Below are 14,561 nucleotides of genomic sequence, written 5' to 3' on the forward strand. Positions count from 1 at the left end.
CTCTGCCGCCGCCAATGGGTAAGTGGATCTTCGGCACCGGTCCCCTTCGGTTTCCCCGGTTTGCCCCACCTATTGTGGGTGGGCAGAACGGATAAACCGAAAGTTAACCCCCCCTCGCCCCCGATCTGCTATTGGTCGTCGCTTCTAGACGACCAATAGCAGGGATAGGAGGGGTTGAACCCCTGCCACCTCATTCCTATCCCTTCAGGGGGATCGCTGGTGTCTTGGACAACCCCGATTCCCCTTATTTTCTGGGTCACCGTAGACCCATATGACCCGGAATAGCCGCAAATCGCCAGTGTGAGCTCACTGGAGAATTGCGCCGACATGGGAGGGTCTCAGGACCCCCCTGAGCATTGGCACGGGATGCCTGCTGAATGATTTCAGCAGTCATCCTGGTCCGATCACCGCCCAGCGAGTAGCAATGATCGGAAATGCACCCTCAGTCCTTAAGTACCGGGATGCGATGGCGTATCCATACGCCCTCCATCAGGGCCGTACTGGGTGTGAAAACCAGCCCTGGAAAAAATTACATACCAGCCCCATAGTGTTGCGTCATTATACCAGCACGTGGTCATTTTCTTGCTCATAAAAGGTAAAATCATGCATTTTAAAGCATATTAGTTTCCCCACATTAGGTGCAGTATAGTTCCCCACATTAGGTGCAGTATAGTTCCCCCCACATTAGGTGCAGTATAGTTCCCCCCCACATTAGGTTCAGTATAATTCCCCACATTAGGCTGGCAGTATAGTTCCCCCACATTAGGTGCAGTATAGTCCCCCACATTAGGTGCAGTATAGTTCCCCACATTAGGTGCAGTATAGTTCCTCACATTAGGTGCAGTATAGTTCCCCCCCCACATTAGGTGCAGTATAGTTCCCCCCACATTAGGTGCAGTATAGTTCCCCCCACATTAGGTGCAGTATAGTCCCCCCCCCCCACATTAGGTGCAGTATAGTTTCCCCACATTAGGCTGGCAGTATAGTTCCCCCACATTAGGTGCAGTATAGTTCCCCCACATTAGGTGCAGTATAGCTCTCCACAAGAGAGAGAGCAGCTAGGGTGGCGGGCGCACTGATCGGTGGTACAGTGAACTCCGACGTTGCGCTGCTGCGCTTAGACGTGCGGTCACGTCACCCCCACGGTGACGTGACCTCACGTCTGAGCGCAGCAGTGCGCCAGGCCGGAACTCAAAGTGCCTCTCCCAGGCAGCTGACCACCCAGGGCCGTATTTATCGTCGGCACCAGGCGGCCTATGCGGGCCACCTGTGCAGCCCGCTCAGGGCTGGTGCAAGGATTTTTGCCGCCCTAGGCGAAAGTGAATTTTGCCGCCCCCTTGACCCCGCCCACTGGCTCCGCCCTTTTACTTGCCCCACCTTACTACTGGGCTGACACACTGTAACAAACCCCTTCCTCATTTAATCTCCTTACTACTGGGATGACGCACTGTAACAAACTCACTCCTCATGTGATCTCCTTACTACTGGGGTTACACACTGTAACAAACATCCTCCTAATGTCATCTCCTTACTACTGGAGTGACACACTGTAACAAACCCCCTCCTCATGTAATCTCCTTACTACTGGGGTGACACACTCTAACAAACCTCCTCCTCATATAATCTCCTTACTACTGGGGTTACACACTGTAACAAACATCCTCCTTATGTAATATCCTTACTACTGGGGTGACACACTGTTACAAACCCCCTCCTCATGTAATCTCCTTACTACTGGGGTGACACACTGTAACAAACGTCCTCCTCATGTAATCTCCTTACTACTGGGGTGACAGACTGTAACAAACGTCCTTCTCATGTAATCTCCGTACTACTGGGGTGACACACTGTAACAAACCTCCTCCTCATGTAATCTCCTTGCTACTGGGGTGACACACTGTAACAAACCTCCTCATAATGTAATCTCCTTACTACTGGGGTGACACACTGTAACAAACCCACTCCTCATTTAATCTCCTTACTACTGGGGTGACACACAGTAACAAACCTCCTCCTCATGAAATCTCCTTACTACTGGAGTGACACACTGTAACAAACCTCCTCATGTAATCTCCTTAGAACTGGGGTGACACACTGTAACAAACCTCCTCCTAATATAATCTCCTTACTACTGGGGTGATACACTGTAACAAACCTCCGCCTCATGTAATCTCCTTACTACTGGAGTGACACACTGTAACAAACCTCCTCCTCATGTAATCTTCTTACACAAGTATAGCATACAGTATCACACATTATAGCATTAAATAAAGGGACTCAACAACCAGTATCTGTGTATCTATAGGGGGATTAGATACACAACTCCGCAGACAATATCACACATAGAGCCATTAGATAAGTGTTTCCCAACCAGGGTGCCTCCAGCTGTTGCAATACACAGTTAATACACAGTGATGTCACATTACAGAAATAATACACACAGTGATGTCACAGTACAGGAATAATACACAGTGATGTCACAGTACAGGAATAATACACAGTGATGTCACAGTACAGGAATAATACACAGTGATGTCACAGTTCAGGGATAATATACAGAGTGATGTCACAGTACAGGGATAATATACAGAGTGATGTCACAGTACAGGGATAATATACAGAGTGATGTCACAGTACAGGGATAATACACACAGTGATATCACAGTACAGAGATAATACACACAGTGATGTCACAGTACAGGGATAATACACAGTGATGTCACAGTACAGGGATAATACACACAGTGAGGTCACAGTACAGGGATAATACACACAGTGATGTCACAGTACAGGGATAATATACACAGTGATGTCACAGTACAGGGATAATACACACAGTGATGTTACAGTACAGGGATAATATACACAGTGAGCTCACAGTACAGGGATAATACACAGTGATGTCACAGTACAGGGATAATATACACAGTGAGGTCACAGTACAGGGAGAATACACAGTGATGTCACAGTACAGAGATAATACACACAGCGATGTCACAGTACAGGGATAATACACAGTGATGTCACAGTACAGAGATAATACACACAGTGATGTCACAGTACAGGGAGGGATAATATACACAGTGATGTCATAGTACAGGGATAATACACAGAGTGATGACACAGTACAGAGATAATACACAGTGATGTCACAGTACAGGGATAATACACAGAGTGATGGCACAGTACAGAGATAATACACAGTGATGTCACAGTACAGGGATAATACCCACAGTGATGTCACAGTACAGGGATAATACACAGTGATGTCACAGTACAGGGATAATACACACAGTGATGTCACAGTACAGGGATAATACACAGAGTGATGTCACAGTACAGAGTTAATACACAGTGATGTCACATTACAGGGATAATACACAGAGTGATGGCACAGTACAGAGATAATACACAGTGATGTCACAGTACAGGGATAATACCCACAGTGATGTCATAGTACAGGGATAATACACAGTGATGTCACAGTACAGGGATAATACACAGTGATGTCACAATACAGGGATAATGCACACAGTGATGTCACAGTACAGGATTAATACACAGAGTGATGGCACAGTACAGAGATAATACACAGTGATGTCACAGTTGTCACGATGCCGGCTGGCAGGTAGTGGACCCTCTGTGCCAGAGAGGGATTGGCGTGGACCGTGCTAGTGGACCGGTTCTAAGCCACTACTGGTTTTCACCAGAGCCCGCCGCAAAGCGGGATGGTCTTGCTGCGGCGGTAGTGACCAGGTCGTATCCACTAGCAACGGCTCACCTCTCTGGCTGCTGAAGATAGGCGCGGTACAAGGGAGTAGGCAGAAGCAAGGTCGGACGTAGCAGAAGGTCGGGGCAGGCAGCAAGGATCGTAGTCAGGGGCAACGGCAGAAGGTCTGGAAACACTGGCAAGGGACACACAAGGAACGCTTTCACTGGCACTAAGGCAACAAGATCCGGCAAGGGAGTGCAAGGGAAGTGAGGTAATATAGGGAGTGCACAGGTGATACTCTAATTGGAACCACTGCGCCAATCAGCGGCGCAGTGGCCCTTTAAATCGCAGAGACCCGGCGCGCGCGCGCCCTAGGGAGCGGGGCCGCGCGCGCCGGGACAGAACAGACGGGGAGCGAGTCAGGTAGGAGAGCCGGGGTGCGCATCGCGAGCGGGCGCTACCCGCATCGCGAATCGCATCCCGGCTAGCAGCAGGATCGCAGCGCCCCGGGTCAGAGGACGTGACCGGGGCGCTGCAGCGGAGGAGGTGAAGCGAGCGCTCCGGGGAGGAGCGGGGACCCGGAGCGCTCGGCGTAACAGTACCCCCCCCCTTGGGTCTCCCCCTCTTCTTGGAGCCTGAGAACCTGAGGAGCAGACTTTTGTCAAGGATGTTGTCCTCAGGTTCCCAGGATCTCTCTTCAGGACCACAACCCTCCCAGTCTACTAAAAAAAAATTTTTTCCTCTGACCTTTTTGGCAGCCAAAATCTCCTTGACCGAGAAGACGTCCGAGGAGCCGGAAACAGGAGTGGGAGGAACAGATTTGGGAGAAAAACGGTTGAGGATGAGTGGTTTGAGAAGAGAGACGTGAAAGGCATTAGGGATACGAAGAGAAGGAGGAAGAAGAAGTTTATAAGAGACAGGATTAATTTGACACAGAATTTTGAAAGGACCAAGATAGCGTGGTCCCAACTTGTAGCTAGGGACACGGAAGCGGACATATTTAGCGGAGAGCCATACCTTGTCTCCAGGGGAAAAAACGGGGGGAGCTCTTCTTTTCTTATCCGCGAACCTCTTCATGCGTGAAGAAGCCTGTAAGAGAGAATTTTGGGTCTCTCTCCATATAATGGAAAGGTCACGAGAAATTTCATCCACAGCGGGCAGACCAGAGGGCAAGGGGGTAGGGAGGGGGGGAAGAGGGTGACGGCCGTACACCACGAAAAATGGGGATTTGGAGGAAGATTCAGAGACCCTGAAGTTATACGAGAATTCGGCCCATGGAAGGAGATCTGCCCAGTCATCCTGGCGGGAGGAAACAAAATGTCGCAAATAATCACCCAGGATCTGGTTAATTCTTTCTACTTGTCCATTGGACTGGGGATGATATGCAGAGGAAAAATTTAATTTAATCTTGAGTTGTTTACAGAGAGCTCTCCAGAATTTAGACACGAATTGGACCCCTCTATCCGAGACAATCTGCGTAGGCAACCCGTGAAGACGAAAAATGTGTACAAAAAATTGTTTAGCCAACTGAGGCGCAGAAGGAAGACCAGGAAGAGGAATGAAATGTGCCATTTTGGAGAATCGATCAACGACCACCCAAATAACGGTGTTGCCACGGGAAGGGGGTAAATCAGTAATAAAATCCATACCAATCAGAGACCAAGGCTGTTCGGGGACAGGCAGAGGATGAAGAAAACCAGCGGGCTTCTGGCGAGGAGTCTTATCCCGGGCACAGATAGTGCAGGCTCGCACAAAGTCCCCAACATCCGTCTCCAGAGTTGGCCACCAATAGAAGCGGGAGATGAGTTGCACAGATTTCTTGATGCCCACATGACCTGCGAGATGGGAGGAGTGACCCCATTTGAGGATTCCGAGGCGTTGGCGTGGAGAAACAAAGGTCTTTCCTGGAGGAGTCTGTCTGATGGAGGCAGGAGAAGTGGAGATCAGGCAGTCAGGTGGAATGATGTGTTGCGGAGGGAGATCAACTTCTGAGGCATCCGAGGAACGAGAGAGAGCATCGGCTCTAATGTTCTTATCGGCAGGACGAAAGTGAATCTCAAAATTAAATCGGGCAAAGAACAGAGACCACCGGGCCTGGCGAGGATTCAGCCGTTGGGCCGACTGGAGGTAGGAGAGGTTCTTGTGGTCGGTGTAGATAATAACAGGAAATCTTGATCCCTCCAGCAGATGCCTCCATTCCTCAAGTGCTAATTTAATGGCTAGAAGTTCTCGATCCCCGATGGAGTAGTTCCTCTCCGCTGGAGAGAAGGTCCTAGAGAAAAAACCACAAGTGACAGCATGCCCGGAAGGATTTTTTTGTAGAAGAACAGCTCCAGCTCCTACTGAGGAGGCATCAACCTCCAATAGGAAGGGTTTGGAAGGGTCAGGTCTGGAGAGCACGGGAGCCGAAGAAAAGGCAGACTTGAGTTGTTTAAAGGAGTCTTCTGCTTGAGGAGGCCAGGACTTGGGATCAGCATTTTTCTTGGTTAAAGCCACGATAGGAGCCACAATGGTAGAAAAATGTGGAATAAATTGCCTGTAATAATTGGCGAACCCCAAAAAGCGTTGGATAGCACGGAGTCCGGAGGGGCGTGGCCAATTTAAGACGGCAGAGAGTTTGTCTGGATCCATCTGTAGTCCCTGGCCAGAGACCAAATATCCTAGAAAAGGAAGAGATTGGCATTCAAACAGACATTTCTCAATTTTGGCATAGAGTTGGTTGTCACGAAGTCTCTGAAGAACCATACGGACATGCCGGCGGTGTTCCTCTAGATTGGCAGAAAAAATTAGGATATCGTCCAGATATACCACAACACAGGAGTATAATAGATCACGAAAAATTTCATTGACAAAGTCTTGGAAGACGGCAGGGGCATTGCACAGTCCAAAGGGCATGACCAGATACTCAAAGTGTCCATCTCTGGTGTTAAATGCCGTTTTCCACTCGTCCCCCTCTCTGATGCGGATGAGGTTATAGGCGCCTCTTAAGTCCAATTTAGTGAAGATGTGGGCACCTTGGAGGCGATCAAAGAGTTCAGAGATGAGGGGTAAGGGGTAGCGGTTCTTAACCGTGATTTTATTAAGACCGCGGTAGTCAATGCAAGGACGTAGGGAGCCATCTTTTTTGGAGACAAAGAAAAATCCGGCTCCGGCAGGAGAGGAGGATTTACGGATAAAGCCCCTTTTTAGATTCTCCTGGACGTATTCGGACATGGCAAGAGTCTCTGGGGCAGAGAGAGGATAAATTCTGCCCCGGGGTGGAGTAGTACCCGGGAGGAGGTCGATAGGGCAATCATAAGGCCTGTGAGGAGGTAGAGTCTCAGCTTGTTTTTTGCAGAAAACATCCGCGAAGTCCATATAGGCCTTGGGGAGACCGGTTACTGGAGGAACCACAGAGTTACGGCAAGGGTTACTGGGAACCGGTTTTAGACAGTTCTTGGAACAAGAGGACCCCCAACTCTTGATCTCCCCAGTGGACCAATCCAGGGTTGGGGAATGAAGTTGAAGCCAGGGAAGTCCAAGGAGAATCTCCGAGGTGCAATTGGGGAGGACCAAAAGTTCAATCCTCTCATGATGAGATCCGATGCTCATAAGAAGGGGCTCCGTGCGGAAACGTATGGTACAGTCCAATCTTTCATTATTTACACAATTGATGTAGAGGGGTCTGGCGAGACTGGTCACTGGGATGTTGAACCTGTTGACGAGGGAGGCCAAAATAAAATTTCCTGCAGAACCAGAGTCCAAGAAGGCCACTGTAGAGAAGGAGAAGGCAGAAGCAGACATCCGCACAGGCACAGTAAGACGTGGAGAAGCGGAGTAGACATCAAGGACTGTCTCACCTTTGTGCGGAGTCAGCGTACGTCTTTCCAGGCGGGGAGGACGGATAGGACAATCCCTCAGGAAGTGTTCGGTACTAGCACAGTACAGGCAGAGGTTCTCCATACGGCGTCGTGTCCTCTCTTGAGGTGTCAGGCGAGACCGGTCGACCTGCATAGCCTCCACGGCGGGAGGCACAGGAACAGATTGCAGGGGACCAGAGGAGAGAGGAGCCGAGGAGACGAAACGCCTCGTGCGAACAGAGTCCATATCTTGGCGGAGTTCCTGACGCCTTTCAGAAAAACGCATGTCAATGCGAGTGGCTAGGTGAATAAGTTCATGTAGATTAGCAGGAATTTCTCGTGCGGCCAGAACATCTTTAATGTTGCTGGATAGGCCTTTTTTGAAGGTCGCGCAGAGGGCCTCATTATTCCAGGACAATTCTGAAGCAAGTGTACGGAATTGTACGGCATACTCGCCAACGGAAGAATTACCCTGGACCAGGTTCAACAGGGCAGTCTCAGCAGAAGAGGCTCGGGCAGGTTCCTCAAAGACACTTCGGATTTCCGAGAAGAAGGAGTGTACTGAGGCAGTGACGGGGTCATTGCGGTCCCAGAGCGGTGTGGCCCATGACAGGGCTTTTCCGGACAGAAGACTGACTACGAAAGCCACCTTAGACCTTTCAGTGGGAAACAGGTCCGACATCATCTCCAGATGCAGGGAACATTGGGAAAGGAAGCCACGGCAAAACTTAGAGTCCCCATCAAACTTATCCGGCAAGGATAAGCGTATCCCAGGAGCGGCCACTCGCTGCGGAGGAGGTGCAGGAGCTGGCGGAGGAGATGACTGCTGAAGCTGTGGTAGCAACTGTTGTAGCATAACGGTCAGTTGAGACAGCTGTTGGCCTTGTTGCGCAATCTGTTGTGACTGCTGGGCGACCACCGTGGTGAGGTCAGCGACAACTGGCAGAGGAACTTCAGCGGGATCCATGGCCGGATCTACTGTCACGATGCCGGCTGGCAGGTAGTGGACCCTCTGTGCCAGAGAGGGATTGGCGTGGACCGTGCTAGTGGACCGGTTCTAAGCCACTACTGGTTTTCACCAGAGCCCGCCGCAAAGCGGGATGGTCTTGCTGCGGCGGTAGTGACCAGGTCGTATCCACTAGCAACGGCTCACCTCTCTGGCTGCTGAAGATAGGCGCGGTACAAGGGAGTAGGCAGAAGCAAGGTCGGACGTAGCAGAAGGTCGGGGCAGGCAGCAAGGATCGTAGTCAGGGGCAACGGCAGAAGGTCTGGAAACACTGGCAAGGGACACACAAGGAACGCTTTCACTGGCACTAAGGCAACAAGATCCGGCAAGGGAGTGCAAGGGAAGTGAGGTAATATAGGGAGTGCACAGGTGATACTCTAATTGGAACCACTGCGCCAATCAGCGGCGCAGTGGCCCTTTAAATCGCAGAGACCCGGCGCGCGCGCGCCCTAGGGAGCGGGGCCGCGCGCGCCGGGACAGAACAGACGGGGAGCGAGTCAGGTAGGAGAGCCGGGGTGCGCATCGCGAGCGGGCGCTACCCGCATCGCGAATCGCATCCCGGCTAGCAGCAGGATCGCAGCGCCCCGGGTCAGAGGACGTGACCGGGGCGCTGCAGCGGAGGAGGTGAAGCGAGCGCTCCGGGGAGGAGCGGGGACCCGGAGCGCTCGGCGTAACAACAGTACAGGGATAATACACAATGATGGCACAGTACAGAGTTAATACACAGTGATGTCACATTACAGGGATAATACACAGAGTGATGGCACAGTACAGAGATAATACACAGTGATGTCACAGTACAGGGATAATACACAGTGATGTCACAGTATAACCATCTCACAGCCGGACCACCATGTGATTTCAGCAGAAAATAAAGCAGGGCCTCATGTTCAAGTTTCGCCTAAGGCCTCACAAAGTCTAGAGCCGCCTCTAGTGGGCCCTACCATGGGACCCGGTGGGACCATAAGTCCCTGGTGGCACTTTTCAGGGGCGGCATTTTGCTGCCCCCTTTTTTTTTTGTGCCTAGTAGGTTCATGGTAGGATTGGTGCCGCCGTTGCTCACTGTTCTAAAGCAGCTGCGGGGTATAATAGCGCAGCGGGCACTTTAGACTGTGAGTCTGCCTCCGGCCGACCGGGGTCTGACAAGGGACGTCGCACAAGTGACGTACTTCTGCAGACCCGCTCAGGAGGACGTCAGTGACGTCATTCGTCAGGCCGCTGCCGGAGAGGAGAAGCGCTGTGCAGGGCAGGTAAGTGTGTCTCTGTGTGTGTCTGTGTCTGTCTGCGTGTTTGGGGGGGCTATGGCTACCTAATGTGGGGAAACTATGTTACCTAATGTGGGGAAACTATGTTACCTAATGTGGGGAATCTGTGCTACCTAATGTGGGGAATCTGTGCTACCTAATGTGGAGAAACTATGCTACCTAATGTGGGGAAACTATGCTACCTAATGTGGGAAAACTATGTTACCTAATGTGGGGAATCTGTGCTACCTAATGTGGGCAAACTATGCTACCTAATGTGGGGAAACTATGTTACCTAATGTGGGGAAACTATGTTACCTAATGTGGGGAATCTGTGCTACCTAATGTGGGGAAACTATGTTACCTAATGTGGGGAATCTGTGCTACCTATTGAGGGGAAACTATGCTACCTAATGTGGGGAAACTATGCTACCTAATGTGGGCAAACTATGCTACCTAATGTGGGGAAACTATGTCACCTAATGTGGGGAAACTATGTTACCTAATGTGGGGAATCTGTGCTACCTAATGTGGGGAAACTATGTTACCTAATGTGGGGAATCTGTGCTACCTATTGTGGGGAAACTATGCTACCTAATGTGGGGGAAACTATGCTACCTAATGTGGGCAAACTATGCTACCTAATGTGGGGAAACTGCTACCTAATGTAGGGAATCTATGCTACCTAATGGGGGGAAACTATGCTACCTAATGTGAGGAAACTATGCTACCTAATGTTGGGAATCTATGCTACCTAATGTGGGGGGCTTGAATGAGCTGCGGCATATGGGAGGCCTTAATAAATAATTAGAAACTTATACAGCAAGTGACATATGGGGGTCCACCTGAGTAAGTGACACATGGAGGGGGGGTGCTGAACAATTGATGTTTTTTTTGGGGGGGGGGCACAGGAAAATTCTTTGCACAAGGGCCCTCTGCTGTCTGTGTCCGCCCCTGGGTAGAGAATAAGGGGTAAAGTGGAACATAGAACAAATGCAGTTATTTCTTTTCTTAATTTTTTTTAATGAAGTAAACGAGATAAAGGTAAGCAATGACTTTTCCTCAGTCTGGAGCGCGGTCCTCATCGGCAGGAAGCAGTGAGGAGGAGGAGGATGACGGAGGTTCTGATTCCATCTTTGCTTCTTTTTCGTCCCTCTCTATAAATAGGGCCGTGGCCATGAAGAAGGCCCCTCCGATGACTGCCATTATGGTGCAGGTCATGAGGGCATACTCCAGGCTGCGGTATTTCAGAAGAGGGGATTTGGCATATCCTCGTTCGTAGGTGTCAGATATCAGGCCGATGAGGTACGGGCTGCCGGCGTCACCTAGGAGGTGATAGATTGTCATCTGCACGGCCAGGGCTGAAGATCTCCTCCACGGAGTTACTACTTTTAGTATAATGTCAGATATGAGGGTGAAATTTACTGACAGAAGCGTCTCTCCGATGAAGATGAAGATGTTGGTGGCAACGAGGCTGATGTTGCCAAAAGTCAATACCAACAGAAGAAAAGGGGCGGAGAGCATCATCGCGCATCCACACACAAGCGGGTCCGCCCGTGGGTTGGATTTGCGATATCTTTTACTTATCTCCGTCCCTGCTACAACTCCCAGAATGCCGGAAACGACTGTAACCACACCAAATATTAGGATGTCGTGATAGTCACACGGTTCAGCACGGCAAGGGTCCTTCTCTTGTAGGAGTGTTCGTGCGTGGGTCAGGTATGACGGACCCCATACACCTATGGCTCCCACTATGAAGGATACAGCCGTCGATCCCATGGTGGTTAACATGAAGCTTCGATTTTTAAATAGTTTTTTCAGATCTGTCGCCCATTTGGCAAACTTCTGGGATTTGTTGTTCTTCTTCCCGTTTGAAGTCGTTCTTGGAAGCTCCTTTGTGACCAAAATCATCAAAGCCACAGCTATGAGGCCCAGGCCAGGGGTGACCCGAAATGCCCAGTGCCAATCGCCCCTTGCTGCATCAGTCACTTTGGGCCCGATGATGTATCCTAGTCCGCAGCCTACAGGTATGACGGAGTAAAACACGTTCAGCATGCGGGTCCGCTGGTCACTTGTAAAAAGGTCTGCAATGATTGAGGGGGCGATGGTGCAGAAAGTCGCCTCTCCGGCTCCAACCAGTCCACTCGTCAGCAGGAAGAGCAGGAAGTACCCGTCAGGGATGAATGACAGGGTAAGTGTCATGCTCAGCCAAACGATGACTCCTGCGCAAACAGTATATTTCTTATTACAGTGGTCGCCCAAATATCCGGCAATTGGTGCGACCAGCACGTAGCTTCCAATGAACAATGTATTCAATAAGCCAGACAGACTAGCATTGGTGTCATATGCTTTCTGTATATAAGGCAGCACCCCCGCCACGCTGGAGCGATTTGCATAGATGAGCAAATTAACAAAGGCGAGGATCACTACGGTGATGATGGAACGTGCGGTGGACATCACGCTTAGAGATGGCAGGTTCTGCCTCTCAGGGATATCGCCCTTTTCTACATCCATATCACTATGGTCCTCCATTGCTTCTTCCTCCTCCTTCAGCAATGGGTCTTGTGGAGAGGCCATGGTCACAGGTCAGAGCCTGAAAACACTAGAGAGAGAGAGAGAGATAAGTGAAGACATTAGACAACATGTCATCATTCCTGTCATTATACAATAGATCCTTCATACAGAGCAGAAATGTCCAGCACAGAACCACAAGATAACACTAAGACCATCGCAGCCTCAGAAGAAGACGCTTCTCTATAAGTGTTTTATATGGAGACGTCTTCCCTGAGGTTACCAATGTCTGATAACCTGAACCTGTCCGGTCCTAGTAATATCTGATAACCCTGAACCTGTCCGGTCCTAGTAATATCTGATAACCCTGAACCAGTCCAGTCCTAGTAATATCTGATAACCCTGAACCTGTCCGGTCCTAGTAATATCTGATAACCCTGAACCTGTCCGGTCCTAGTAATATCTGATAACCCTGAACCTGTCCGGTCCTAGTAATATCTGATAACCCTGAACCTGTCCGGTCCTAGTAATATCTGATAACCCTGAACCTGTCCGGTCCTAGTAATATCTGATAACCCTGAACCTGTCCGGTCCTAGTAATATCTGATAACCCTGATTCTGTCCGGTCCTAGTAATATCTGATAACCCTGAACCTGTCCGGTCCTAGTAATATCTGATAACCCTGAACCTGTCCGGTCCTAGTAATATCTGATAACCCTGAACCAGTCCAGTCCTAGTAATATCTGATAACCCTGAACCTGTCCGGTCCTAGTAATATCTGATAACCCTGAACCTGTCCGGTCCTAGTAATATCTGATAACCCTGAACCTGTCCGGTCCTAGTAATATCTGATAACCCTGAACCTGTCCGGTCCTAGTAATATCTGATAACCCTGAACCTGTCCGGTCCTAGTAATATCTGATAACCCTGAACCTGTCCGGTCCTAGTAATATCTGATAACCCTGATTCTGTCCGGTCCTAGTAATATCTGATAACCCTGAACCTGTCCGGTCCTAGTAATATCTGATAACCCTGAACCTGTCCGGTCCTAGTAATATCTGATAACCCTGAACCTGTCCGGTCCTAGTAATATCTGATAACCCTGAACCTGTCCGGTCCTAGTAAAATCTGACAACCCTGAATCTGTTCTAGTAATGGCGGATTATAAGGGCTTGGCTGTATGGTCACTGGGCCATGTGAACTTCATACTGTAGATACAATTGGGCTATCCTGCTATATACATTTACTAATAATGAACCTACCCCACCTCATTGGGATCTATCCATCCCCTATATGACTTTCTGCCACTAGTTGATTTGAAAATGTTCCCTTTCGGAGTACCCAGAGTATTTCTATTGTTAGTACACACAGAATTCTATTATATACTATTATATTTCTGCCCTAATCTTTCTGTCATTCTTTTACTACTCCACCAAATCTTTCTCATAGACTTATATCTTTTAGAACTTCATGAATTAGGACTCTTTTTCTTGGGGGCTTTTTTGGGCATAATTGCATTTTAGCACTTTTGCAAGAAAAAGCTCTGGTCATGTTACTATCTGTGCGTTTTATTATGTTTAATGCCTAAGCCAAGTATTGTCACAATGCTATGAGAAATATAACTTTTGTTATTTCTTTTGGAAAAAAGCAACAACAATAAAAAAACTGTCACACAAAAAGCCCTGTGTATGTATGAATAGAAGAGGCTGAGACTTACCTTGTGGTTCTCTCTTCAGACAAGGAACGGTCAAAATCTTGAATTCTCTATCGTAAATAGAAACTCTCTAACAAACACTTTGCACCACAGGTTGTGAATGCAAAACACACTGAAGAGACTGCAGCCGGCGCGCACCTCCTTGTACAGCTTACGGTGACATCATCACAAGCATGTGTGACATCACAGGGTTCTAAACCATCTTCAGGTATGTGTATATCTGTATAGTAAATGTGAGTAGCCGTATTAGTCCAGTGATGCAGATTGTAATACCTTTTTTATTGGACTAACAGAATTTTGTAGAGACAAACTTTTGGGATTCCTCCCTGATAATTTATCAAGTCCTTTGATTATTAGTCCTTGTCTATTGGACTTGATAAAGGGAGGAATCCTGAAAGCTTGTCTCTACAAAATTCTGTTAGTCCAATAAAAAAGGGTATTACAAGAGACTGCAACATATTTTTGATTTGTGTGTGTGTGTATATATATATATATATATATATATATATATATATAGTTCCAAGCGTGAGTAGGT

The 14,561-nt window shown here is 48.9% G+C and overlaps 1 protein-coding gene across 1 annotated transcript; it reads right to left on the bottom strand.

Moving 5' to 3' along the window:
* Positions 1–10,812: 10,812 nt before the first annotated feature.
* Positions 10,813–14,178, bottom strand: LOC130282992 (protein spinster homolog 1-like). The gene is made up of 2 exons (XM_056532075.1): positions 14,030–14,178; positions 10,813–12,403 (listed from the first exon to the last, which is right to left on the bottom strand). The coding sequence occupies exon 2, from the start codon at positions 12,376–12,378 to the stop codon at positions 10,864–10,866; it is 1,515 nt and encodes a 504-aa protein (XP_056388050.1). The 5' UTR covers positions 12,379–12,403; positions 14,030–14,178; the 3' UTR covers positions 10,813–10,863.
* Between the last annotated feature and the right edge of the window lie 383 nt (positions 14,179–14,561).

This window comes from Hyla sarda, chromosome 7, assembly GCF_029499605.1.
Source record: "Hyla sarda isolate aHylSar1 chromosome 7, aHylSar1.hap1, whole genome shotgun sequence".
Classification (NCBI taxonomy): Eukaryota; Metazoa; Chordata; class Amphibia; order Anura; family Hylidae; genus Hyla; species Hyla sarda.

Bases quoted from the DNA above. Each gene is read 5' to 3' on its own strand.
- LOC130282992 (XM_056532075.1), bottom strand. From the start codon at position 12,378: ATGGCCTCTCCACAAGACCCATTGCTGAAGGAGGAGGAAGAAGCAATG.